Source organism: Mchenga conophoros, linkage group LG18, assembly GCF_057382185.1.
Source record: "Mchenga conophoros isolate Kocher_MC1m ecotype Shallow Benthic linkage group LG18, M_conophoros_male_GT1.1, whole genome shotgun sequence".
NCBI lineage: Eukaryota > Metazoa > Chordata > Actinopteri > Cichliformes > Cichlidae > Mchenga > Mchenga conophoros.
The window spans coordinates 10,063,228-10,089,680 of NC_140543.1; the positions used below are offsets into that span (position 1 = coordinate 10,063,228).

At 38.8% G+C, this 26,453-nt stretch overlaps 2 protein-coding genes across 4 annotated transcripts; both read right to left on the minus strand.

Moving 5' to 3' along the window:
* Nucleotides 1-620: 620 nt before the first annotated feature.
* Nucleotides 621-11,006, minus strand: LOC146553222 (uncharacterized). Its single transcript, XM_085255763.1, has 6 exons — nucleotides 9,973-11,006; nucleotides 5,144-5,443; nucleotides 4,775-5,059; nucleotides 4,268-4,354; nucleotides 2,916-2,965; nucleotides 621-2,493 (listed from the first exon to the last, which is right to left on the minus strand). The coding sequence occupies exons 1-6, from the start codon at nucleotides 10,028-10,030 to the stop codon at nucleotides 2,272-2,274; spliced, it is 1,002 nt and encodes a 333-aa protein (XP_085111889.1). The 5' UTR covers nucleotides 10,031-11,006; the 3' UTR covers nucleotides 621-2,271.
* A 129-nt stretch (nucleotides 11,007-11,135) lies between these two features.
* On the minus strand, nucleotides 11,136-26,030 carry LOC146553223 (ATP-sensitive inward rectifier potassium channel 10-like). Of its 3 annotated transcripts, none has more exons than XM_085255758.1 (6): nucleotides 25,688-26,030; nucleotides 17,596-17,941; nucleotides 15,474-15,685; nucleotides 15,115-15,246; nucleotides 13,974-14,151; nucleotides 11,136-12,627 (listed from the first exon to the last, which is right to left on the minus strand). In XM_085255758.1, the coding sequence occupies exons 2-6, from the start codon at nucleotides 17,939-17,941 to the stop codon at nucleotides 12,230-12,232; spliced, it is 1,266 nt and encodes a 421-aa protein (XP_085111884.1). In that variant the 5' UTR covers nucleotides 25,688-26,030; the 3' UTR covers nucleotides 11,136-12,229. The 3 variants fall into 3 exon arrangements, with proteins under 3 accessions (XP_085111884.1, XP_085111886.1, XP_085111885.1); XM_085255760.1 differs by lacking the exon at nucleotides 25,688-26,030 and adding an exon at nucleotides 23,859-24,023 and having other exon boundaries at nucleotides 17,596-17,909; XM_085255759.1 differs by lacking the exon at nucleotides 25,688-26,030 and adding an exon at nucleotides 23,859-24,010.
* Nucleotides 26,031-26,453: the final 423 nt, after the last annotated feature.

Here is a 26,453-nt window from a genome sequence, read left to right on the forward strand (position 1 = left end):
AGGCATCCTTGTCAGATGCCCGAACCACCTCAACTGCCTCCTTTCAATGTGGAGGAGCAGCGGCTCTACTCTGAGCCCCTCCCGAATGGCTTGAAAAAGTAATGTCACAGAAGAACCCAGAACAACATTAAAGAACTCCAAGCTTCACATGTCTCAGTGAAGGTCAGAGTTCATGATTTGACAAAACAAAGAGACTGGTGAAAAAATGGCATCCATGGGACAGTTCAAGGAGAAAACCACTTCTGATCAAAAAGAATCCAAAGGCTTTTCTTACATCTGTGAAAAAACAAATGAAATTGAGAAGTATACATACACACCACACACACATGCACTTATAATTAGTGTTACATACATCTAGTTTCATGTGGTTCACGTGACATATGCTTTCAGGTGCATTTACAGACATCCAAAGGTAAGTGGTGATCTGTGACCTTTGGGAGATATGGGTTATCATACAGGTGCCAATATGTATGGGCAAAGGGGATGGACACTATATATTATCTTGATGTTCTTCCTTATTGCATGTAAGTGGAATCCACATACATGTATTAAAGTCTCTCAAACTGACTTGGTGCTAATCCCTTTATTGTTTCAATCTCTACAAAGAAAACACATTACTGCAGTCAGTCTGACTAGACATGAAAAAAATTCAGAATAAATTGCTTTTCTGTTTTCTCCATCGCTGCCACAACTGCACACAAGCCCATACAGACTACACACCTATGGCTACTGTTTTTTCACAACCACGTAGCATTTGTGAAGTTTGAAAAAATGACCATTGGTAATTGGTAATTTATCTGTATGATTAGCTGTGTTGCAGTGTGATAAAGGGGATGTTAACTAATCTGCCTATAAATGGTTTAAATGCAGTTTAAATGCATTCAAATAGATTGGCATCTCATTTAAGACTTACATGTACTGTGTTAGTTCATGTATTCTCCTCCTCTTTGAGACTTGTGCCATTTTTACCTGGCTATAAATAGTTTCACATTTTCACGACTGTAGAATATTTTTTAAAATTAAAGACTACTGCTTTGGTTTTATTATACACAAATCCAAAGCAGTTAGAGTACAATTAAACAAAAACAAAACCAACAACAAACAAACAACCTTTATTTGTCACATGCACAATCACACAAGATGCAGTGAAATGCTTGTGCGGACACATTTACTGATGCAACAACCATTATATATGATAAAAAGAAACATATACACGTGTAATGTAATGTTATTAATGTAATAACATTACAAACTAAATATTGCAGATATTTCACAATATTCTGCAGGCACATACACTCATTGGTTCTCAGCTGACTCTACCCACTTTGTTGGTATGTCTCTAAACTCTGTGCCTATTTTATTTTCTCAAAAACAAGACTTTGAAAGAATAAAAATTGGGTTAACTAGCTCTGTTAATTCAAATTAAGATAAAAATCGAGCTTTACACTGGCTGCCTGTCCATCAGAGGATAGAGTTCTGATGCTGGTCTATAAAGCTCTGAATGGTTTAGGACCAAAATACATCAGTGACCTCCTGACCCAGTATGAACCTTCCAGATCCCTCAGGTCATCTGGATCCGGCTTTTTATCAGTTCCCAGAGTCAGAACCAGACACGGAGAAGCTGCATTCAGCTTTTATGCTCCTTATATCTGGAACAAACTCCCAGAAACCCTCAGATCAGCTGAAACACTCAGTTTATTTAAATCCAGGTTGAAGACTCACCTGTTCTCAGCTGCATTTGAAAAAAGCACCAAATCCACACTTTTAAGCTTAAATTTCAAAACTTACATTTAACTACTGATTTTATCTACTGTTCTGATTTTATCTGTTTGGATTTTATATACTGTTTTGTTTGTTTGTTTGTTTGTTTGTTTGTTTGTTTGTTTGTTTGTTTGTTTGTTTGTTTGTTTGTTTGTTTGTTTGTTTGTTTGTTTGTTTGTTTGTTTGTTTGTTTGTTAATTAGTTAGTTTATTTGCTTGTTTTAATCAATTTTAAATCATGCTTTTTATTTGTTCTTGTTTCTAATGTCTCTGTAAAGCACTTTGAATCACTTTGTTGTTGAATTGTGCTATACAAATAAACTTGCCTTGCCTATCTTTAAGTTAGACCACAATATAAATCAGCGTCTCGTGTGTAAAGTGAGCTACATGTGAGTGAACAGACCCATATATCTTCTGTTTAACATGTTTCTCTCTTGGTCAGAGTAACATGAACATCCACATTTTACACATATGGTACATCGGTGAACTCTGTTGATCATTATAAATACAGTTATTGGTTTTCTTCAGCTCTGGGTGTTTGTTGTTGGACTGTAGAATTGGGCTTTGCAGCTCTGTCAACCTGAGCATACACTGTCTCTGGCTTGGGGATGTTTTCAGTCTTACAGGATTTTTGTCCAGTATGAAACTCCACCAAAGCATAAGTAGATGTTGGAGAATTACATGATTCGTGTCCTGAGGGAGTCTGACTTTGAGTCTGGCCTGGAATGATGTCCTGGAAATAAATCAAAAGTGCTTTGTTAGGAAAATGTAATAGTCATGATCATTTATCTTACATGTGTTATACAATAATAAGCCAAGAAGTCTGAATGCAAGAGACTGTCACAAACAGTGATGTCTAAATGTGACAAGATAAGCATAAGGATGGATCTGCATCAGCATCAGCTAGATGGAACAGTTGGTGTAGAAAGGAGATGGGGTCGGTTTTAGAAAGTGGCTTGTAAAACAGTTTTGCTCATCTGTAGTTGCAGACTTCAGTCCAGTTTAAAATTTAAAGGATTTTGTATGGAAACAAATCTGTTCTCAATAATTTAATTACTCACAATTAAACCATTTGTTCCTACAGTTTGACTAGCAAAGTGGGAGAGGTTCTTCTTCTGCTTTTTTTTTTTTTTCAAAAAAAAAGTTTCCGCTTACCTCAGGAACCGCATAAATAGTATTTTCCTGGTTCCCTCCTTTACTTTTACCTGTAAGTCAGTCATAGAAAATATAGATTGACTTGCTTGAAATTTAGATTTTGCACGAAAAATTGTATTTCCTTATTTAAGTGTTATATTTACAACGCGAGAGAAAAAAAACTCATCCCTCTTTGCAGTCAAAGTGATTTTTATATTTTTATAGCTTTCATTAAGTGTGAAAAACATGCCTATGGAAGCTGTCATAGTCACACACACACACACACACACACACACACACACACACACACACACACAAACAAGAACAGCAGCCGTACTATTGTAATGACCACACTGTAACCCCCACATAGTCACAGAATATACACTACATATCAGTTTAACACTGACATTTATCATCTTATATAATATTTGAGTAGTTTGAGGTATATTTATGATATATTTATAGACAAGGTGCATCTTTACATAGATGATGCAAATTTCAATTGTCTCTAATGTGTTGTGGACATCAAGATTGCCTATGAATTGTTGTAACCATCATTACACGACCTCCTAAAGCTAATAAAACAATGTTTACTGTTCCAGTGTTTTCCAAGTCTATACTTTAACATGTACACTGGCACAGCTAAATGGTAAATGGAATGTATTTGTATAGTGCTTTACTTAGTCCCTAAGGACCCCAAAGCGCTTTACACATCCAGTCATCCACCCATTCACACACACTGGTGATGGCAAGCTACATTGTAGCCACAGCCACCCTGGGGCGCACTGACAGAGGCGAGGCTGCTGGACACTGGCGCCACCGGGCCCTCTGACCACCACCAGTAGGCAACGAGTGAGGTGTCTTGCCCAAGGACACAATGAACGAGACTGTTCAAGCCGGGGCTCGAACCGGCAATCTTCCAATTACAAGGCGAACTCCCAACTCTTGAGCCACGATCGCTAGGGAACTTTTTCTCCTCTGTCATTCTCCCTTTTTGTTTTGTTTTTTTAAAAAGGGGGGAGAAGGGAAAAGAACAAAATTAATTCAAGAATTTCCTTCTAACCGCTTCCCCATCTTTGTTTTATAATTTCAGTGGCTTGGTTATTATTTATTTTTAGTTGATATTGTTATTCATTTTTAATTGACTTCTTAAATCTCTCACTTCAGAGTGAATGAACACAGTTATAAACACACACACAGAGCATACACAAAGTAGATCTTTACTGTACTAAAGTATATCTTCATCTGTGCTTCTCATGGCATTACCTAATCATATGAGGAATGTGTATTTGTATAAAGTGTATGCTTAAACGGAAAATTTTATTTGTGTGTACTTTACATATTACCAGTTCACTAAAAACATTGGCACTTACATTTCATGATGACACAAAGGGTAATGAAGAGAGTCAACAAGGTGAGAACAACAATCGGAGCTGCAATTGTGATGGCTCGACTGGGAACTGAAATGAAATGAAATTATTATATCACAAAAATTCTGACCAAGTTCAGTACTAGGATTGATTTGCTATCCATCTTCTTCTTCTTCATAATTTATTTGCAAAAAATATATATATTATAGCAGTAAATCTTTTACTGATCACTACAATATTACATTACATACCCCTGGTTGTGGCAAACTGCCACAACCAGGGGTATCTTAAACAAGTTCTTTAAGAAGGCAATACAGATTTTTTATTTGACAACCATTCACAGTCGGTGGTCAGTTCACACCTACATTCAGTCATCAGTTGAGTTAACCCCACAAACTACATGTTTTTGGACATGTAGTTAGGCATGGGGAGAACATCCAAACACCACACAGCAAGGCCTTTAAAATCTGGTTATTTCAGTTTTTCATTCATTGTGAACTTTATTCTCACCTGTCTCTGTTTCACAGTAAGATTTGAGCACCTCGTTAGTCTCTTTCCAGCTCACATGGTTGCTGTGATTACAGAAAATGGTGTCTTGTTGCAGGTAAACAATTAGAGAGGAAAATTTTTTTGTGGCCTTCAAATCCTTTTCTCCTGCATGAGAGCAGTTTTTACCATCACATCTAAAACTACTGCTGACGTTAAAGTCCACTGTGCTGCAGGTCACAGTCAGGTTACAGGAGTCTGAGCTCTTGGACACTGACTCTACTGTCAGTTTGGCAGGAGTGGCTGGATCTGGGGAACAACAGGTGTTAAAGTATTTAAAACACGTCTATAACGTATCAACATTTCAAAATAACAGTGAAAAGAGAAACCTACCTTGAACTATGACCTTGTATTCAGCTACCCTTTGCTCTTGTTCGCTGATCACAACTGCAGCATAATCTCCACTGTCACTGTGTTGTACATTCTTTAATTTCAAAGAGTAATTTTTTCCAAAGACCTCAGCCCTTCCTGCATATTTGTTATACACTACTGGATCTTTATTAACAACACATTTAGCTATAGTGTTAATGGAATTAAATTTCCAGAACAAATCTATCTGTTCGTCAAGAGTAACATTTTTGTTTACATCCAGGTGTAAGTCCTTTCCATGCAGCAGAAACACAGGCTGTAGCCCTAAAAGAAAACAATTTAAAAATAGAATTAAAAAATTAACAACAACACTAATATCAGAACCGTGTGCATGACACTATATATAGTAAAAGTTACTACAATGACAAAAGGTTATGTCAACTTAAGATCACTAAAATTAATGTGCAATAGTATTTAATTCTCCTGTCCAAAAAACATGTCAGTGCTGACTGTGAGGCAGGCAGAGTCAGACCCAAATGCGGGAGTTGGAAACAAGGGAGGTAAACTAAAAGGCAGTTTTATTGCTGAACTTAAACATAATACAGAATAATGCAGACTGAAAAACAAGGAAAACATAAGTGTGTTGATGCATGCTCAATCATCCAGGTAAGGAAATCCCAAAAAGTTGATTCTGTTCATCTGGGTGCAGCGTTTTCACTGATCCAAGACTGAAGAAGTCACTTGGATCAGTGACAAAATATTTCTCTTACAGAGATGAACAGAATCAAACTTTTGGATAAATCTATGAGTCTTCATGGAGAACAGACTACAAGGAAGGACACAAAAAAGGACAAAAGGAGACAGAGACAATACACAACAAGGGAAAACACAACAGGTGGGAAGATAACTGAAACAAATCAGAGATAATTAGACACCGGAAGAAGAACTGAAGACAAGAGGTCACCAAAGTAAAGAAGGAAATGACTAACACTGACCTGGAAACCTGAACTTGACACAGACAGAAGCCAAAGCATGAAAAGAAGTCTGTTCCAGAAAGGAAGACTGGGACATACTGAAGACAGAAGGGAATTAAAATCGTCTAACAAGGAACCAAGGACTAGAAGCAAAGATAGCAAACAGAAGAACCAAGAAACTATATCATAATCATTATACAAGGTTCAAACATAGATCAAACTTTAAAAACCAAAAGAATATTCCAGAAAAATTCAAAACCCTGACATCAATACTCCTATATCAAATGCAGCTTTTTATTATTTATTTGTTTGATTATTTTTATTATTATTTAGTCACATCTAACTGCTTGCTGTCTACGATGTCCAGAAAATGGTTTGGGCTTCACACGGCAGATAAACCTGGTTGTTTGGAGTTACAGGTTACATCCCACGGTGGTGGTGCACCTTTAATAGCTAGAGATATGAATGAATATATCAAACCACCCAAAACATATCTATGCAGCGTTGAGACCAGGAAGCAGAGAGGCAGTCTTACATATCTCTCAGCTGCTTACGTCCTCATTAAAAACCCACCAAGACCCCATCCCTACAGACACTGTCTTCTCACAGGTCACAGAAAATCAACCAGAAAACAAAATACCCTCAAAATTCATAAAAAAAAAAATATTCAAAATGATTTCAGATACACCAAAGAGGAAAAGTGTTATGTATTAGTTAGTGAATGTTTGGTCAAAGTTCATGGTGGTGAATGATTTTAATAATCAAGTCTTACTAACTGCCAAAATCCTCAAACACATCTGAAAAACAGAATTTCACTCTAGTTTATACATCAACCAAATACGGAGCCCTGCAAGGGACATGGGAGAAAAAAATATAAAACTGAAGTTTTGCGAGATCTCGCAAATGTTTTGGCCGCATTCTGGGATAGGTTGGGTTACAAAGCATATGTCGTCATGTCCAAATTCATGGTCTGCATCCTCCTGAGGACCCGGCCTTCGCGGTCTACGTGGCCTGGGTCCTCAGAAGGTCGGGTAGGCCAGAGGTGAGCGGCTGTGAAATGGGACGGTCTAGCCTTCAGATCTGCGTCACCGCTGTCTCAGTGCAGTTTAATAAACTCAGCTGTCTGCTCCTTGCTATCTAAAATATAACAGGACACTGGTGTAAATTCTCGACCATCTCACACTTCTGTTTAATCAGTTTTCTGTTTGACGTTTTTTCAGCTGTGTGAAAACCCCGGAGGAACCCACCAGGGGGATTAATAAAGTTTTATTTTATCTAATCTAATCTAATAACTTTAATCTCAGCCGAACCGATTTACTCACCAAGAAATAAAACACTGAAAAAGCCAAACAATAACATTTTTAGGTTGTCTAAGTGACTTATACAGTATATAATGTTTAACCTGAGCAGCGAAAGACCGCAGTGATCTGAAAATGATGTGCCGGGAGTTGTGCCATTCTCGGCGGCTCTAGTGACCCTCGAGCTCCCGGCTAGCTATCGAGCTGGTGGGTAGCAGACATCTCCGAAAACGTCAAAGCACTTTTGCAAATATGTGATGTCTTGATAAACCGAGCAGATATTTGAAGTCACACAGCTACATTCTCGCCTGAAAATATGTTAAAAGTTAATTTTGATACCCAGAAAGAGTAATAAGAGTAATATTAAAAACTTAGTAGCGGCTGCCATTGTTGAAAACTGGAATTGGCTGGGCCATGCTATAGGCCACGAAGGATACTCCGACCCATCCTTCAAATTCTGGGAAAAGGAGGACACATTTGTCGGCTGCATTCGGAGGAGTCTACAAATTTGGACAGCCTTCGTCACGTTGCTGTGACGTAATAGGCCAACAAATGCATCCTCAGGAGGATGCAGCCCAGGAATTTGGACACCCCCGACCTTCAAATGCGACCTGCGAAGTATGCAGTCTATTTTGCGAGATCAGATCCCGAGTTAGTTTTGCGAGATCTCGCAAAAGTTCATCTTAATTTTTTTTCCTCCCATGTCCTTCCCCTGTACGTGCCCATTATTCAGAGTTTTGAGTCTCAGACCTTTTCTATGATTTAGCGCTCAGTAGGATAAAATCGCATTAATGTTGCCAGCGTTTCAACATAATTTAAGGAAGTTATTCCACTTTGATTGTTTTCATTGTTATATGCTTCCTAAGAGAAAACGTTAGGTGCACCAGTGCAACTGTGGCAAAAAGTTAGTCTAGAGACCTGTATTACAGATATCAAAATATAGCAATAGAATACCTACTGCACTGGGTTCATATTTATTTTATATATGAAACACTGGATTTATTTTTATTGTTATGAAGATGATACCCATTTATTGTTAATCGGTGAAAGCAGATCATATCCCTAGCCCTATATGAATGGGGTTACTGTGGTCTCCAGTAACCCAGTATTGCAGTCATTTAAAAAAAAACTTAGGACTGCCTTATTTCATCTATGCAATATTGCTAAAATAAGAAACTTCTTGGGTCATTTCAAATAGAATAAGAAGGTCCCTAAATGACTCAAGTGACCTATCTGAGTATCTGTGTGGTGGACATATTAAGAATTGTTTGCTCTGTTCAGTTCCAAAGGAAAAGAAGCTTCAGTGCTTCCTTTATTAATTTATTACTTTAGCAAAGGATGCACTGTGATCATACTTTATGAAATAAGAGGAGAAAATGCTGTCCCATAATTGATAATGTCAGACCAGCTGAGCATTCATGAAAACAAATGATTGGACGGTGGCGCAAAGTAGCACAGATTATTCAAACATTAACTGTAACTCCATATTCAAATTCCTTCCATAACGTGCTAAATGATATAAAAAATTTAAAAACAATATGTTAAATTAATGCTGCTGTAATAAAAGCTGCTTGTTGTCAAGTTGTTGTCTTGCATTAACAAGATTGATGTAAGATTTCTAAAATAAGATTAAGATATTTATTAACTGATCAAAGTGTGTTTAAGGCTCAGTATAATACAGTTTGTATCCTCATAAATGCATTTTTGCCTCAGATTAGCTGAGATAAGAGATAAATCAAGAGAAGATTGAGACAGTGAGGTAAATTACTGTGATGCTAAAGTCACAGGGTGATACTAACTTTGAGCCATAATTTAAGGAGAAATAAAATCCAGCCCGTACACGTCAGTAATAACCAGCATTCTGGCATTAGCAGCAAAAATTACTGAATAAAACTCCAGCAGACCCGATAAAGATACGGAAGAGAAAGCGCTGTCTCTGTCTCTCTCAGTGAGGTAATTCAGATCAAGATAGAATCGGTATGTTTTTAATAGAGAATTAAACCCTTCTCATACAAACTGCTGAGCGCTGAGACTCTGGTGGAGCTCAAGATTTGTCACGAGGGGAGCAGCATTATTACAAACTAAGCCACCAAATAAACCTTACAGGCTGACCTGTGCAAAGTGTAGAAGAGGACCAAAAAATTTTTAGCGTCAGCTCATGAGTCTGCTGTTTGTTAATGAAGAAATTTATATAAAGTTTATATTTGTAGTATTTCCAGTATCTAGTGTACAGAGTTATGATTCATTTGTGTTTCTACGTCATATTTTAAGTACATACTACATTTGAACGACTGTATTATTTCAAAGCAATGTTGATAATATTGAGTAGATTATCCTAGTAAGGCAGTATTGATATGTTATTGTTCCCCCCATGCCCCAACAACAAATGTGAGCAGATATTCACACTACTAAATCAACATCTCAGTAGAAACTAAATTTACTGTATCATTTTGAATTTTATTAGCATCATGACTAAAATAAAGGCATTACTGAAAACAGCATTTTTGTTATTTGATTTGTATTGTGTAAAGTTCTTTAAAAATAACAACACAGTAGCTGTGAAAAAAGAACAAGTTCTTACCTTGTACTTCTATTATGTAGAACAAAAGTAGCGCAAACAAGACTACACCACAAGTCATGATTCTCTCAAATGATCAATGAGGAAGCAGCATAACGTTTTGACAAACCAGACTTCCTGTCAGCTTTTCTTTCCTTTTTTGGGTTGGTTTAATGTTTATTTGTTTTTAGTTTTTATTAAAAAAGTTTCAGTGAGAAATAAATAGTTTAAAGAGGCTTTTCCATTATAATTGTTAACAAGATGAGCAATGAAAGGGTTATTTTCAGTGTTGTAAGCAATACAAATGTATATTTGGCACGTGTCAGTGCTTGAAATGACATCAAAGAGAGACAAAGACATCCAACTAGAGACCCACCCCTTTATGACTGAACCAAAGAAAAATGATCATGTCAAGCTGCGTTTGGTAGATGTGTTACAAATCTGTAAACATGCTGATAAATTTATGTTAGGGTTTCAGTAGGATGCAGCTGAGGTTAACAGACTATCAGTAAGACTTAAACCTCAATTGCAGTTTCATTTGAAGTCTTCCAGTCTAAACAGATGGTTCCACATGAGCATAGCTGACTAAGACCTATACACAATCATTTTAATTATGTATATCAGAGGCAAGAAACGCTGTTTAGTAGTATGTGGATTAATAAACTGACTAAAATAAGAGCATATCTGTCACAGCTAATCATATAACTGGAAGACTCACAACAGGCTCAGAGATAAAAATGTTTACAAAAGGCAGGAAAGTACAAAATGAGATGAGAATTCCCTGACAAGCAGCGGAAAGTCCACATGGTGCGAGATGTTTCCTAGAAGAGTGAGAGTCTTCCAGAGATAGTTTCCAGGGTGGTACAAGTTCAAGTGGGTCAAGTGGTGTACAAGAGGAGGATGAAGAAAACCAAAGATAAGATTAAGTCACTAAGCTGGTCTTTAAAGACACTTTACACTCATAATGTGAAGGAAGTATTACAAAACATGTATTTTTCATCCTATTCAGATCCATTAAGCTCATGGATCACTTCATTTCTAACTATTACTATTCCACATTCTCACATCCCAGCACTCCCCTGTGATGTATCCTACTGTTCCACTTTTTGTGTGATTTGTACACTAAAAAAAATAAGGGGATCCAACAAAGTGATCACAGAAGTGTTCAAGGAATAGTAGGCTACTGCTTTTTACATAAAGGAGAGTTCCTTTAATGTTTGTGCATATCTGGACATATTAATATTATTAAAGCTACAGAGACATTCAAAAAACTGTTACAGTCTGATTTGTTAAAAAACATTAATCATTTGTTTTTTAAAACTAACAATTCAATCATTTTCAGTGTTTGAGTGCTTTTAGTAGACTCAAAATTTAACACACATTCACCTTAACCTTTCAAGATGCAAATTTACATCACATACATAAAGTGCTATGTTCTGAAGCAGCAACAGCAGTCACGCATGACAGAAATCATGAAATACAAATACCATTACCAACATACAGGTCATACTGAACACAAAACGTATCAGCTTTGTCTACTTTTCAGTTGTAGTGCTACATTTAATTGAACTATTACAGTACATGTTTGGGTTTTTACCAGGAAATATAAAATATATTACTCATTTAGAGGAAATCGGGGGTAGGGAGGGGTTGCAGGAGGCAGAAAAACTGCTTTTACTCCTGTTTTACTGCAAAAACTCAGAGTCATATGACCTTTGTACATAAATGTTTACATGTAACAGGGTATGTATTTTAAACACACATTTGCATACATTTTAGGCGTATTATACACGGTTCAGTGCTTCTACTTAAGTGGGCGGGTGTTTCCATCTCACTTCGTCATAATAACGTCTCCAAACCCACTCTTTATTCTGCTCTACTTTGGAAAAAATGAAAATTAAACACCACTGTCTCACACTTTTTTGTAACTTGGTTAGTGCCCACTGAGATTTCCATCTTCTTTACTTGATTTTTGTATCATTTGTATTGTAGTTTTTTGAGTTAAAACTGTATGTAGTGTATGTGAAGTGAATGGACTTTTGCTGTGATCAGATGTAAAGAGCTGTAGTTATGACGTTATTCCTTCATATGAATACAGTCAAGTGAGTGTATCTATATATATCATACCCAGCAAGCATATGACAATAACATACTCCACATGTTCATACAGTAGTCAGCATTAATCTGTTCTGTTCATTGATATGATGTTTCACTGATTTGTTATTTACACTGAACTTGGCGACGTCTCCTGTTGCTTTTTAAACCTTCTGGTTTATACTCTTCACACGTTGCTGATGCGAACACTCAGAGGAGCGTCCCTGACCCGACCTCGGTCCTCTCCTCGTTGTTCCCTGTAGCTCTGCTCCAGACGAATCTTCTCTGGATCAGTCACCTCAGGTACAGTCCCCCCTCCATTGCTCTGGTACCCGTGCTGGGGGCTGGATGGCTTAAAAATGGGGGCGGTCTTGGTCTTGGCCACTTTGTCGAAGAAGGCAAAGTCTGCTACATATTTCCCTGAGGGAGACAGGGAAACTACAGGGGGAAACTCGTAGCCCCAGAGGATCTCATCTGGCAGGTAGGAGGTGCGAACCTGACAGGTGGCGGAGGTTGGCTCCACGGTGGCGCTCATGATCACCAGCAACTCAAAGTCAGCCAATTCTGGGTCAGTCCAGCCACCACCTGAAGAAGGTACATACAATGGAAAGAAATGTCACATTAAAGTTAAAGACCAAGAATATCCTTAGGACAAAATGGATGAAAGAAAGTTATAAAGATATTTCACTTAAAGACTCACAGTTAAGGTTTTTAACCACTAGTAGTGCTCTTAATTTGTGTTATTATGAGCATTTTGTGTGTATCTTCTTTTAATTGGAGATCATGTATCGGAATTTCAGGAGCGGGACCACGCCTCCAAACACGCTCCTTCTGGTTGTCATCTCTATGGGTTCCCCCAGTTCTGCAAGCTGTTCATTCTCGTTTACGTGCCCCACCCTCCCTCCCTCCTTGTTTTCGATTCTTAACTTCTTCACTTCTATTTAGTACATGGAGATCTGCCAGGCCCGGGAGCCGTCGGCAGTCCCCTTCGAGGCCTTCCCCAAACCGCAGCTCAATTCATGTCCAAGCATCACCTTTACCTACTAAAACGCTGTCAAACCTAAAATGAGGACGTTGGCCCAGCTAGGGAATCTTTATGCAGATGAAAACTCACGTCAAAAACAAGTGTCCATGCAGATAAAGAAGTAATGGAGACAGAACTGTCATCAGCTTTACAGCCATTTAATTACTGGAAGGACATCACCCATGGTCTGGTTGGGAATCAGAGACCATGTTGTTTCATTTCACATTTCCTTTTTTCAGTTTTGTTGCGTTTTCAGTGAAACAAAACTATGTCTCTGCTGGAAGTACTGTTAAAATTCTCCAAATGATCATCTGTTTTTAAAAAGCTGGTTTTATTTAGGCTCTATTTAATAGGTGATCAATAAATAACTATAATGTGGCTCATGAACTAAAATGAGTGTGAGACCCCTGAAGAATGTGACATAGTTACTACATTAACAAATACAGCATCAAGCAACATGTAAAACATTAAGCTAGTGGCTTCATTTTTTTAACGTCTTTTTTTTAATCTTTTGACTTCACAACCAAAAAGAGGAAATTTATTTCTGCATGAATTCAATTTTTGTAAACCTAGTCATGACATTTCTCAGAAACTGAAGCTATTTTTAACAGTTCATTACTAGGCTTATTAACTAACTACAATTTGTGGAAAGCAGGCCTATTGTTAAATTCTCCACATACACCAGAAAGGGAGGAATGAGGGATGATGTTTTTCTCTATAACACAACTGTTGCTGAAAGAATTTGCCTTTTCCTACCAGCACCTTGGAAGGTGGTAAAATTGTGCTAGAAACCTTCAGGGTCAGATGTTTGTATGACAGAGGAATGAGACACAAAGGTCAAAGAAATCATTCTGATGCAGTTTGTGACACCACCCACCAAGTCTACTGCTCTCATCGCTAAACTTACCCTTGGCTGCCCAAGCTCTCAAGGGACTGTTGTCATCGATGACATGGTAGAAGGTAAGGGGCAGGATGAGGAAGGGGCTGTCACTGGAAGTGTCCACTTGAAAGGGGACATTTCTCTGATCCAGACGAACCGTCTCCCCTTCCTTGGTCAGAGACGTCTGGAGCAGTTTTCCAGTCACCTGATAGGAATATTGTGCACATGTTGCTTTAGTTCAACTGGTTCCCAGTTTGACAAATTTCTCATTCACACTAATCTATGACCATCCATCCATCCATCCATCCATTCGCTACCGCTTATCCTTTTCAGGGTCGCGGGGGGCGCTGGAGCCTATCCCAGCTGTCATAGGGCGAGAGGCGGGGTACACCCTGGACAGGTCGCCAGTCTGTCGCAGACAACCATAGGGACAGACAACCATTCACACTCACATTCACTCGCACATTCACACCTAGTGGCAATTTGAATTATCCAATTAACCTATCCCCACAAGCTGCAATCTATGACCTCTAAACCTATTTTTATTGTCTAGTCTTTACAAGTATGGAGTGTGTTACGGCTGTTGTCGTGGGCTGGGGTTCTGACATATAAATGTGACTGTGCAGGTGTGCCTCCAGGAGTGGTGGATCCTGAAGATGGTGTGCCTGGATTGGATGATGATCTGGAGGCGGGGTATAAGATGACGCGCTTGAGGATGGCAATCCATCCATCCTCGGTTTTACCCTCAACCAGCTGGGGCTGCGACATGCCCTGTGTTGTTTTGTGAATCCAGCAGGAAGTAGGGGTGGACCGCCTTTGCAGTTGGGCACAGTTTTCTCATGTTTTGTTAGTCAGCGAAGTAAGTGATTGTTGTTTGGTCATGCTTCTTTGGGGCTAGGCAAGCAGTCGCTCCTCTGAGTTAGTTTCTTTTTGTTTGCTATTTTGGCGTGGGTCCACCCCGAAGCCTGAGTGTCTCCTGTGAAACCCATTTTTGTTTTGTTCTTGTAAATAAACCATCTCTTATTTTAACTTATGGTGTGATGTGCTGCTTGGGGTCAAACTGGGGGTGGATCATTCCTCTTGTTGCGGTCGGGTCCGCTAGACCGGCCGTAACAAGTGGAACTTTTCTCAGCTACTGTATACTTAAAGTATCTGCATGCATACTTGCCTGACACCCAATCAGGAGACTTTTGCGCATGTTGGCCACCCGGATCATGAGGCAGGGGCGGCCCTCGTGGGCGGACACCACAGCATGTTGGCTAAACTTCACTGTCTCACCGCGCTTCTTTGGCCGGGCAACCTGATCAGGAGGAACTTGGTCAGAGTCATCTTTGTTAATGATTATTGAGTAAACCTGCAGCTCACATGTACACTGCAGTGTTGTTTTAGTCAAGACAACTTCTGCTTTTTTTTTTTTAAAAAAAAAAATGTTTTCAAAACACAAATTAAGACCTGCACGGCTTTGTTGATACAAGGCACTTGTCTCTTTTCATTGCATCTTACATGGATATTTCATGTATTGGCTACCTTGGCCAGAAAGGTACCGGTGATGAAGATTTCCATGAGCATGGTGATAACCAGTTGAACTATGAGAAGGATTATGGCAGCTGGACATTCCTCAGTGATGCAGCGAAAACCGTATCCAATGGTTGTTTGGGACTCCAGGGAGAAGAGGAAAGCCCCCGTTAGCGTCTGCATCTGCATCACACAGGGCGTGTGGTTTGATGGAGGGTCAAACTCTGGAGGAAAATGTTTAAAAAAGCATCAAAAGCTCTTTTAAGTCATTTTAAAATATAAAAATAAACACTTTTGTTATTATTTGCTTTTTAGTTTTATACACATTATTATGGAACAACAGACCAGAATATTTAAAGTCTGGCTAAAAAAGGGATTTTGCTATTAAACACACTGTCTGCTGAGACACGAGTAACATCAGCGGAAGAGGGGGAAAGGCGTGTGTTAACGAAAACTAAGATAGCATAAAGATATGATATAGTTGCCAGATTATAGCTAAAACTTCACTTTAACCGCAAGATAAGTTCAGTAAAAAAAAGAAACAACAGCCTCTGCATCTCTTTACAAGCCTCCTATAACATTCACCCTCACTGCATATGCATCCTGGTTAGCACAAAAAGTAAGGAAATTAGTTAGTTATTTTTTTTGTTTAACAATGCTTCTTGGCAATAGATCTGTTAGATTTGTAAGTAAAATGCATTATTAAATGCATGATTAAATTTAAATTCAAACAAATAACAAAATATAGAGCAATTAAACTGAATAGCACTGGCAGCTTTAAGACAGGAGAAGGCATGATCACATCACCCCTGTCCTAGCTAACTTACACTGGCTCCCCGTTAAATACCGTATTGATTTTAAAATACTTTTGCTTACTCTTAAAACTCTAAATAACCTGGCGCCTAGCTACCTAACTGGTCTCTTCAACTTGTATAACCCTAAGACAGTACTATGATCGTCTAGCCAACTGTTATTAGTGCAACCAAGGTCACGATTAAAGACCAGAGGTGACCCTGCCTTTGCTATTGCCGACCCTAGACTCTGGAACAATCTCCCAGTCGATGTCCGCACAGCTGAGTCCATTCAATTGTTCGCCAAAAAAACCCAGTTGTTTAACTTGGCTTTTGAAGCAAATTAGTTTGACTTTGACCCGCTGCATTGCACTATGTAATTGTATTGTTCGTACCTTGTTTTACCTGTCATGCTCTGCCCCTAATTTTATCTGCACTGCGGTACAATTGTGAAACAGTTTGATGTAGTCCGGTCTTTTAAAATGTGCTACAGAAATAAATTTGATTTCATTTAGTTTGAACAGGAGATCTTGTTGGCTCCACTTTCCCTTATAGTCACTTCTTTAGTCAAGGTTATATTCACTATTATGGTTGTTTTCACACTTGTCTGTAGTCTCTTTGTTTTGGTGTGAAGAAGGCAATGAGATCTGTTTCACACTTCTTCTTGCATTGCTCAGTTGCACATACATTGAGGTTGAGTGTCCTAAACAGACATGACTGAGGTTTTGCAAGAAGTCATGACGTGTAAAGCGCAATGAACACCTGAAGTCTGGGAAGCTTCTTAGCAAACACTCCTGTTTCAGTTTATGCAATGACTGTGTGCATTCGGTTTGAATGGGTTTGAATTCACACACACAGCACAACGGTTTTTCACTTTTTAAAAGAAGTCAGCAGGAAGTCTAAGTATTAAACTGTCAGTGGTTAACAACTGAAACACTTGAATAGTTAGATATTTTTGCACTGACCTGCAGGTTTTAGTGTTTCTCAAATGTATAAATAATTTGGGGTTTTAAAGTCAGCACTGACATTTTTTCAGACATTTCCTGTATTCGACCCATAATAAACCACAAACCTGCGCAGGAAGATTAGGTACTTTTTGTGCAGATGACTTGAAGTCAAAACTGGAAACTTTCTGTATGATTCAGTTACTAATTATGTAACTGAAAAACACTTTTCAGGTGTAATAGTGAATGATTGTTAATGTCAGTTGAAACTTTTAACTGAAAACCCGCTTGTAGATCACTTAGAATGACTCCATGTGCCAAACTCAAGGCCGGTGAGGCGTGTCAGTGTGAACCTATGACCTGATCTTTGCTCTTTTAAATTTCTCCCTGCTTTCTCACCAAGAAGGTCTCCATGGACCAGTGCGACCAGGTACCACAGCACCCCGAACACGAACCAGGTCCCTGCAAAAGTGGCAGTGAACAGGAAGAACTTGTAGCGCCACTGCATGTCCAGAAATGTTGTCCAGAGGTCACGCATGTACAGAGCACTCCGTCCGCTGACATGCTCGATGCGCACGTTGCTTCGCCCGTCTTTGGACAGGACACGTCTCCTCTTCCTCAGAGACCCTCCCCCACTAGATATGCCACCACCAAGTAAAGGTTTTAAGACATCTGTCTGTGTCTGCGAGTGGCAAACTTTATGTGGAGAGGAGCTACGAGAGGAAGGAGGTGTGGCAGATGTCATCTGGGAAATAGAAAAAAATGGAATACAATGTTTTTATTGGTCATTTGTCTGACACAAAGTACACATTCTCATCCTGGAGTGCAAAATATGTTATGCTTTAAAATATACAGGATCTGCACAATCCTTGTTAGGGGTCTGCAGGTATAAGCTGTGGTGTAAGCTGCAGGAAACCTTTGCATTTTGTGGTTTTGTGCTTTTTACTTTTAGGTGTAGGCACAAAGTTAATTGGTTGGATTTCAAAAAAAGCTCATGATTTGAGCTCCTTCAGAACAGTAAGCCTGCTAGCTGAAAAGAGGCAAGCGGAGTGTGACATCCGACACATGTTAGAGGAACTTTAGTTTCATATTTAAGCAGAGCCAATCTGATAACAGTGGCTTCCTGTGTACAGACTTTACACTCTTCCCACTATGACTAACTGCAGCTGTTAGTAACTTCCCTGCAGATATCTGCTCTCTCATTAACACATTTAAACTACGTGTCTAATATGTGTTTGTTTCAGCCTGGTAATAATTTTAATAACAGAATAACAAAGATGAAAGGTCATGCAGACCCACACATGTTGTTGTGGGAAATTCTTTAGCTGGTGAAACTGTTCTGGGAGTTCACTCAGACAGGAATCCTCTCTGGTCATGAGTCACTCTCCAACAGAAACTGATTGAATGTAATAATAGTTTGAGGAATTTACTAAAATTCACTGTGTTAATATTAGAACACCACATATTCAGTGAGTAGTTCTGACAGAAGAATGAATAAATACACATATTAACATGTACCATATATTTCATTTCCAATATCATGGCTCAAGGAAAGTTTTCTGAAGCATGAATATTTTAGCAGCAATGAGAAGTGCCACCCTGCCAACAGTTTAGAGGCAGCAAATCAAGGATTATGAGAAGGCAAGGCCAGTGCCATCTGGCTGTTCTTATAGTATGGATGAGTTAGACTGTGTAAACCCTAAAAATATAAAACAGATAACACCATTAAAAAAATGTGAGAAATAAAAGAAGAAACCCTTAGAGGGCAAGTTAACACTAACACATTTTAAATGTCTGTACCCTGCCCATTATTTCCGTAAATAGGCATTCTTGGTGTTTGGAAATTTACTGAAATATAGTCATGAAGAAGTGACATATGCCGTCACTGTGTGGCCCAAAAGGGGTGCTTTGTTCTTCTTTTGATTGCGATCTTTGAAACTAAAACCTGAAACAGGAAGAACAAACATTTCTTCACGTTTCAAAACTTATTGGGTTTCAGCTTCATGTGTTGTGTCACATAGAAGATAGAGAACTCTCCTCTTGTGTAAATCATTTCTTTAGAATAGTCTGTACATGTTTTTCAGGTAAGGTGGGCTGCTTGGTGCTTTTTATGGTGGTTAAACGGTAGAGTGAGTCATTAAAATGTGGTTTCAAAAAGTAAATTTCAGTGACTAAGTATAGTTACGCATGGAAGTCATACATTATCTCACCATGTCGTGCCTGTGACTCACTAGCTGTAAACTACTAACGAAAAAAGCAAACTAACTGTACAATACCTTGTGCAATACTTTTTGTAAATAGTCAACAGTGCAATAGACTCAATACTTGAAATGTGCAATTCACTTGTATTTTTATTTTTTATTCCTATTTATTCTATTTATCCCCTTTGTATATTTTATTTATATTTGTCTCTGTATTTATATATATGTGTGTGTGTGTGTGTGTGTGTGTGTGTGTGTGTGTGTATATATATATATATATATATATATATATATAACAATTCTGTAACTGTAACTTCGGTCGTTGCTGTGCTTTTTGGAAGTCGAATTTCCCAGAGGAACCCACCCGAGGGATTAATAAAGTTCTATCTTATCTCTATCTTATCTCTTATCTTATCTTATGTGACCAGTGATGGAAAGATAAACTACACACACAAGTATGTAGCATGCTTCAGACAAGAATAACACTCGCTGTATGTCCTCAAATAGTAAAATGTCACACAGCATTTTGACAGATATTTCTGACTCATAGATGCTAACTCCTTTAGCATGTTCTTTGAAATGCATGCATTTCTTCAGACTGACAGCATCTCCATCACTGTCAGCTGTCAGCTCCACTTTGTGTCAGTTAACATGATGGTGAATGCTAAAGAGGAGAGACTTGGTATTAGAGGAAGTACAAGCTCACACATCTGTTAGTGTGGTTAGATCTTTCTTAAGACCAGGTTTGGGCGATGTATACTTGATGTGAAAAACAGGAAGAGAAACAGCTGCTAATCAATGTTTAGTCCCATATTTGGACTAACCCTCATCTAAAACAAAAGACCTGTCTATTTCTGTCTTTAGAAAGACAAATTGAATTTCAAATGTCCCCGTGATCTGATAGCAAGTATTTCAGTTTTTCAGTTTTTACATTTTGGTATGTTTGCATGAATATGTAGATTAGAGATGGACCGATCCGATATTACGTATCGGTATCGGTCAGATACTGACCTAAATTACTGGATCGGATATCGGAGAAAAATAAAAAATGTAATCCGATCCATTAAATATCACGAAAGCACCTCACAAAACTTGCAACACGCCGTAACTCACCTCAGAAAGTTAGCATGTCGGAGCAGTATGCATCACGTGATAGAGCGGCTGGGGACCTGTGGTCTGGATAGCATTTGGAGCTTCGCTAGCAACCTGGCATTTCATCTCCGACAAAGTTATCCCCGAGAGAAGTAAAGCAAGTGTGTAAGTCCATCTCTGAATGTTTGTAAAGCATTCCTGCGTTAAGCTTAACGAGCGACTGCCTCTCGCTCTCCTGCTGCTACTTCAATCGTGAAACTGCTTAAATGATCAGCTGATCGGCTTTTCTGTCGCGAGTCCGTCTTTGTTTTTGGCCCACTTTGCACCAGAAAGAGGAAACCAGCGGCTGAACAACAGCAGCACGTTTAAGCTTGATAAGCTGTTGTTAGAATTTATTTAATATTACTTTCTACACCAGGATCTTTTTCTATGTAGCTGACGCTGGTAACTGTGCAGGGGCGGATCTAGCAAAGTTTAGCCAGGGGGGCCGATAGGGCATTAACTGGGAAAAGGGGGCACAAAGACATACTTTTCTTTCTTATTCTCATTTAAAATGTCTAGCTTTTAATAAATAATTATCTGACACCCAAAGTTTTAATTTGATGTAAAATGAATAGAAGTCAATTACTGTATATAGTGACTATTAAGTCTAATATATATACCCTAGTAAGCTATAGTACTTTTTCCTTTGGGAAGGTACCATCTGTGCAGTCTGCAATTTTGTTGAAGAAAGATGTTGAATCTATTTAATATTTCTTGAAAAATAATTGATTTCTGTGCATTTTTTTCACACTGCATCAAATTAAGGTTGATTACGTCGATTAAGCATCATGAGGTGGAGCGTGAGGGGTGGTTCCCTATTTTTTATTTATTTATTTTTGTTGTTGCTGAGAGTTGGAACCCTATTAGTTAGGTTGCTTAATATTTACGCTAAGTACTCTTTAAAATACCAGAATAGGGAGGATGGTGTAGGTCTAAGTTTATTAGATTGATCAGTATTGCTGAACTATGAAATTTTTTTTTGTATACAGGTATAACAGAATAGCTTTAGTGTAGTTGTTGTTTTAAACTTGAGTATGAACTTGCAGACTTGCAAAATGCAGCAAGATATTTTAAAAAACAGTTTTGTTGATTAAAAAACACTATATCGGATTCATATCGGTATCGGCAGATATCCAAATTTATGATATCGGTATCGGACATAAAAAAGTGGTATCGTGCCATCTCTAATGTAGATGAAAGAATATTTAGATACAGGTCATGTCAGACAGCTAGCTCCTGCATAATTTGACATGCTCACTTACGTTCAACAAATGATGGAGGTCAAGTGAGAGAATAGCCCACAAAACAGGGAGATAAGGAAGAGGAAGGTGAAAAGAAAGAAAGAAAGAAGACAGTAATTAGGATGCATTCATTGACGCAACAGACAACCCACACAGAGACTCATTTGTGATCCAAAGGACAGAGAAGAAACTTGAAAGAGTCAATTAAGGTCAAAATCTTTGTTGGAAACTCAGACGTTTATCAAGATAACGTTTATTTAAAAAGCTTACTGTTGATTCTGATCAGGGAGACCTTTAGTGGACAAAGAGTGAACTTCTGACTGGAAACCAGAGACAGCAAGAGACAGTGAGAGATGGATAGGGAAAGGGCCAGTTCAGCTTTCTGTGTGCTTTGGCCTTGTTCAGCCTGAGACTTGACTCCTGTGAAGTCTTTTCTCGGGTGTTTTACACTCTGGATCCTCAGAAGATCACTCTGTGAGAACTTCTCACGCTCATTAAAGCAGAATGTAAAATTCTCCTTTTCATGTAAAAGGATATAAAAGCTCTCTAGTCTTCATGGTCCTCTCAGGCCAAAAAGTAAGTGGCCACCTGTTAACATGATAATTTGTGATTACTGGGAATCTTATTTCAGCTTCCTGATTGTTGATAAAATTTTGGAGCCTGGCTTCAGGGATTTGATCCCACTCAATGACAGAAGCATCGGTGAGCTCCAAACGTATATTAGTGGTGGAAGTAATACTCAGATGTATAAGTAAGAAGAAGTCCTGCAATGCAACTGAAATCTTTTGTAATAAAATTGTGTTTATTATATTCTGCATATAATGATCAGTGTGACAGACATATTACTAAAAACACTGTGAATTTGTGGCTTAACGGCATTTTATTCTTGCAGCTAGTCAAACTGACACTATTTTCAGCTGCATTTACACTGTTTTTCTAAAGCAGTTGTTTATTTCTGACAGACTAGCTTCCTCCAAAAATGACAATGTAAATTACTCGTGCAAGCATAAGTTGGGCAAGCTTCAGCTGTCTTGCAAATGAGGTCTGGTGTAATCACCATCACATCACACAAACAACAAGGCAAAGTTTTGAGGGGTTTTCTCCATAAAAGGAATTGATGGCAAGAGTGCCAAACAGAATCTGAAAGCAAAACTTTAAACCTAATTCAAGATTCTCACCCTTCATAATGCCGCTGTGCTGGGGACTGTTTTTCTGTCTCCTATGTTTCACTTTAGAGGCACTTACATGTGTCATCTTCATAGCATAAACGAAAATTATCATTTACTTGGATTCTCAGCCTAGAGTTTGGACCCTACTTGGATGTTCACAATAAAAACAAAGATGTGTAAAAGGTATAGGAGAGAAAAACAAACAGCGCTTACTTTCTCTCCTTTTTCTAAATAACAGATTTTGCCCCTAGAAAATTTGAGCGAAATAAAATTAATTCATATAAACAGTTCAGAGATGAAAAATCGCTTTGCTGAAATTTGTAACAATTCACATCTGCAACAAGACAACAGGCCCAGAGATGCTTTTGAGGAAGTTTGCACGCAAACGAGTTTAGAAACACTTTTCTTACTCGTCTGCAATGTCAAATAAATTTCCGGTGAACTGCATGTAAGTGCGGTAAAGGACTTAATTATTATACACTGTCACGGTCCAGCCTGCAGCCAGCATCTGTGCCAAAGGCATTAGATAGGGCTGAGGTCAGGGTTTTTGATAAATTCTAAACTGCAAAAAAATTTTTACTTTTTTGCACAGATGTGAAAATATTATTTCCTCATTCTCATCTCTAGACCAGGTGTGTCCATATACTTTTGCCTCGTAGCATAAATCAAAAATAGCTCCTTTGCTGATTGTGGATTACATAACCGATCAGCTTTAATTACATCACACTTTTGTGAGCCATTCAAAGGCTTTGCACTTACAATGGATCAATTGAAAACTTCACTCTTTCAACTCTGCATCACCCTCTTACCCAGCCCTGTCCCTGTCAGCCGCGCACACACGAATACGCTCGCAAATTCCACTACAGCCATGTATCAGATAACTAATAGAGTAAATGAGAGGGAAACTATTAACGAACCTCTCCAGCAGGATGTATTCCATCTCCATGGCAGCGCTACAACTTTACTGTACCTGCAGCCTCAGTGAGACGAATCCAAGAACTCAATCAAAACTTTTGTCTGACAAAAAGAGCAGTGGATGTTTTCCTGATCTCCCTCTTTCTCTTTTCCTCTCTCTTCTTCTCCTTTCCTCTTTCTCTCGCCTTCCTTCCTTCCTTCTCTCTATCTCTCTCCCCTCTGTGTACACAGGAATGCTTTGTTGCGAGCTCAGATAAAAGAAACAAAAGGCGCCATTGACAAATACGACTCTGTGCCCATCCATGTGTGTGCGTGTGCGAGAGTGTGTGTGATTATGTGAGAGTAGGATTGAAATTACATGTGTCTTTTATGTGATCGTAGGTGTGTCATTTTGTATGCATGTAAATACAAGTGCACAGCTATGCATGTGTGCCAGTCATGTTGTGTCAGTATAAATACGTCTTCACATTGTGAGGACTCAACGTTTCACTGATGGAAGAAAAGCAAGTCGTCACAACGTAAACACAAATCAGTGCATTTTGGTTGAATTAGGCTTGTAGGTAGGGAAGCTTATATTAAAGTCTTTTGAGTGAATGAATGAATGAGTAAAAGTCCTGAATGTCCTGTGAAGTGGTGTGTGTGTGTGTGTGTGTGTGTGTGTGTGTGTGTGTGTGTGTGTGTGTGTGTGTGTGTGTGTGTGTGTGTGTGTGTGTGGGTGTGAAAATGAAAGAGAGGGAGAAATGAGTAAAGTGGAAAATGAGAGCACACAGACAGAAGGGGAAAGAGAGAAAGATCTGTGACAAAAGGCCCTCATTAGTATTCTGGAGTGAGGAGTAATCCCCCTCCCTCCCCTCCAGACACACTCACACACACTTTTCTCCCCCTTCTTATTTTATTTGTTATTTTGTTTTTTTCCTTCTGTCAAAAAATTCATTAAGATTCATTAAGAAATAAAAACTTTTTTCTCATCCTCTAAGCGTCTTTTTACTGACGATCTAAAGTTCATTTATTAGACGTGTTCTCCCTCTTTAAAGATCAGATTTGGGGAAATATAATCGACAATATCATGCTATAGTTTCATTGCGATGGAGATGCGGGGAAGTGTAAACTTCTTCAAGTGTTGATCAGATCTTCACCAAAAACTGTTGATTTACCTCTTTTGAGGCAGCATTGAACCTTTTTTTAAGGTAAACTGAAATAATAAACTGGAGCAAATATGCACAATAATAAACCTTCTGCCTGGTTTACACTGTGAAATAAACTGAACTCGATTTGTATCCACAGCTTTCAAAGCATTTTTAAGTTTGTTTTATATGGTATGTTTTACAGAGATGGAAAGAACAAACTGATCATTGCTGACAAGCTGATTGCTGATAAAATGTCCATCTATCTATCATCTTCCGGAAACCAAGATATTAAGAGAAACACTTTAAGGAACTGTGAAACTTTACTTCAAAATGCAGCACAAAAAGACAAGTCCCCTTTATTAACTTTTTATTTTGTAAATGATATATTCAAGATCGTTTATGCTACTGTCATGGATTTTTGTGTTTTGCAACCTCTGATTGTGCAAGGCAATGCTCTCATGATCTAATTTGCAGTGTGTCAGCATTTTCTGAAATATTGTTTAGGTTCAACAATACATGCAGTAAAAAATCAAATCAATTTAATAAGCTCAAATATATAATTACACACATCTACACAATCGCTTTGTCCTGGAGAATTAATTCCATGGAGAATTATTACTTTACGAGTCTAATGATCATCGGGTCCAACTCTGATTTATTCTTTCGTATTTCCAGCGCACTTTGTTGAGAATTCATTTGCTTACCTTTTCAGCGCAGGCTGCAATCTAATTGACCCGTACAGAGAGGAGTTAGGAGCCTGGAGCCTCAGCCTTTCGTCCACATGGCTGCTTTGTTGTCATGCTCACAGGACACAATTGGGACTGTAACTCTGCAGGAGTAACTTCAACACCCTGCGTCCCACGACACTGATACACCGCTGAGGAGAATTATGGAGACAGTCACTGGCTCATCGGGCTCTTGTTTCGGACCCAAAGCCCGCTCTCACTGGCTACAAATTCTTCCCAAAGTGACAGGACTTGGCTTTATAACAGGCCCCTCTCTCACTGTTCCCCCTGAGCTCTCTCATTCCTGAATCCCTGTTGCGTCCTGAAAGTCTGTGTAATTGGTGTAATAATTGATCGCCACTCCCCACAGTCTCCCTTTTTCCTTTTGTTTTTATTAAAATGACACAAAGGGCCATGAATACATCATACAGGCAGCACACCAGATTCACGCAGAGAGAAATAAACACACATGTTCAGTGCCTCGCGTGCACATTCTGCACAAACGCACACAAGGACATGTGCACGCGCCAACAAATGGCCCTAACAAACCACCCCCTGCAGCAAACCTACACACACACAAGTACACACACAAACACTCTTTTAGGGGAAACCACAGAGCACCCTATTCATTTCTTCTGTGCCCGGCGTTTGCTGTGTCCAAGAGCGTCTGTACGGAGCATCCTGTTAAGCTCCGCCACATAAAGAGGGGCATCCGTGAGGTGAATACAACCCCATGGTTTGGCTC

Bases quoted from the DNA above. Each gene is read 5' to 3' on its own strand.
- LOC146553222 (XM_085255763.1), bottom strand. From the start codon at position 10,030: ATGACTTGTGGTGTAGTCTTGTTTGCGCTACTTTTGTTCTACATAATA. The intron at 5,060-5,143 runs GTAGGTTTCTCT...GTTGTTCCCCAG, and splicing joins ATACAAGGTCATAGTTCAAG to ATCCAGCCACTCCTGCCAAA. The intron at 4,355-4,774 runs GTGAGAATAAAG...ATTTCATTTCAG, and splicing joins TTACTGTGAAACAGAGACAG to TTCCCAGTCGAGCCATCACA.
- LOC146553223 (XM_085255758.1), bottom strand. From the start codon at position 17,941: ATGACATCTGCCACACCTCCTTCCTCTCGTAGCTCCTCTCCACATAAA. The intron at 15,686-17,595 runs GTGAGAAAGCAG...ATTTTCCTCCAG, and splicing joins GGTCCATGGAGACCTTCTTG to AGTTTGACCCTCCATCAAAC. The intron at 15,247-15,473 runs GTAGCCAATACA...CCTCCTGATCAG, and splicing joins CCGGTACCTTTCTGGCCAAG to GTTGCCCGGCCAAAGAAGCG.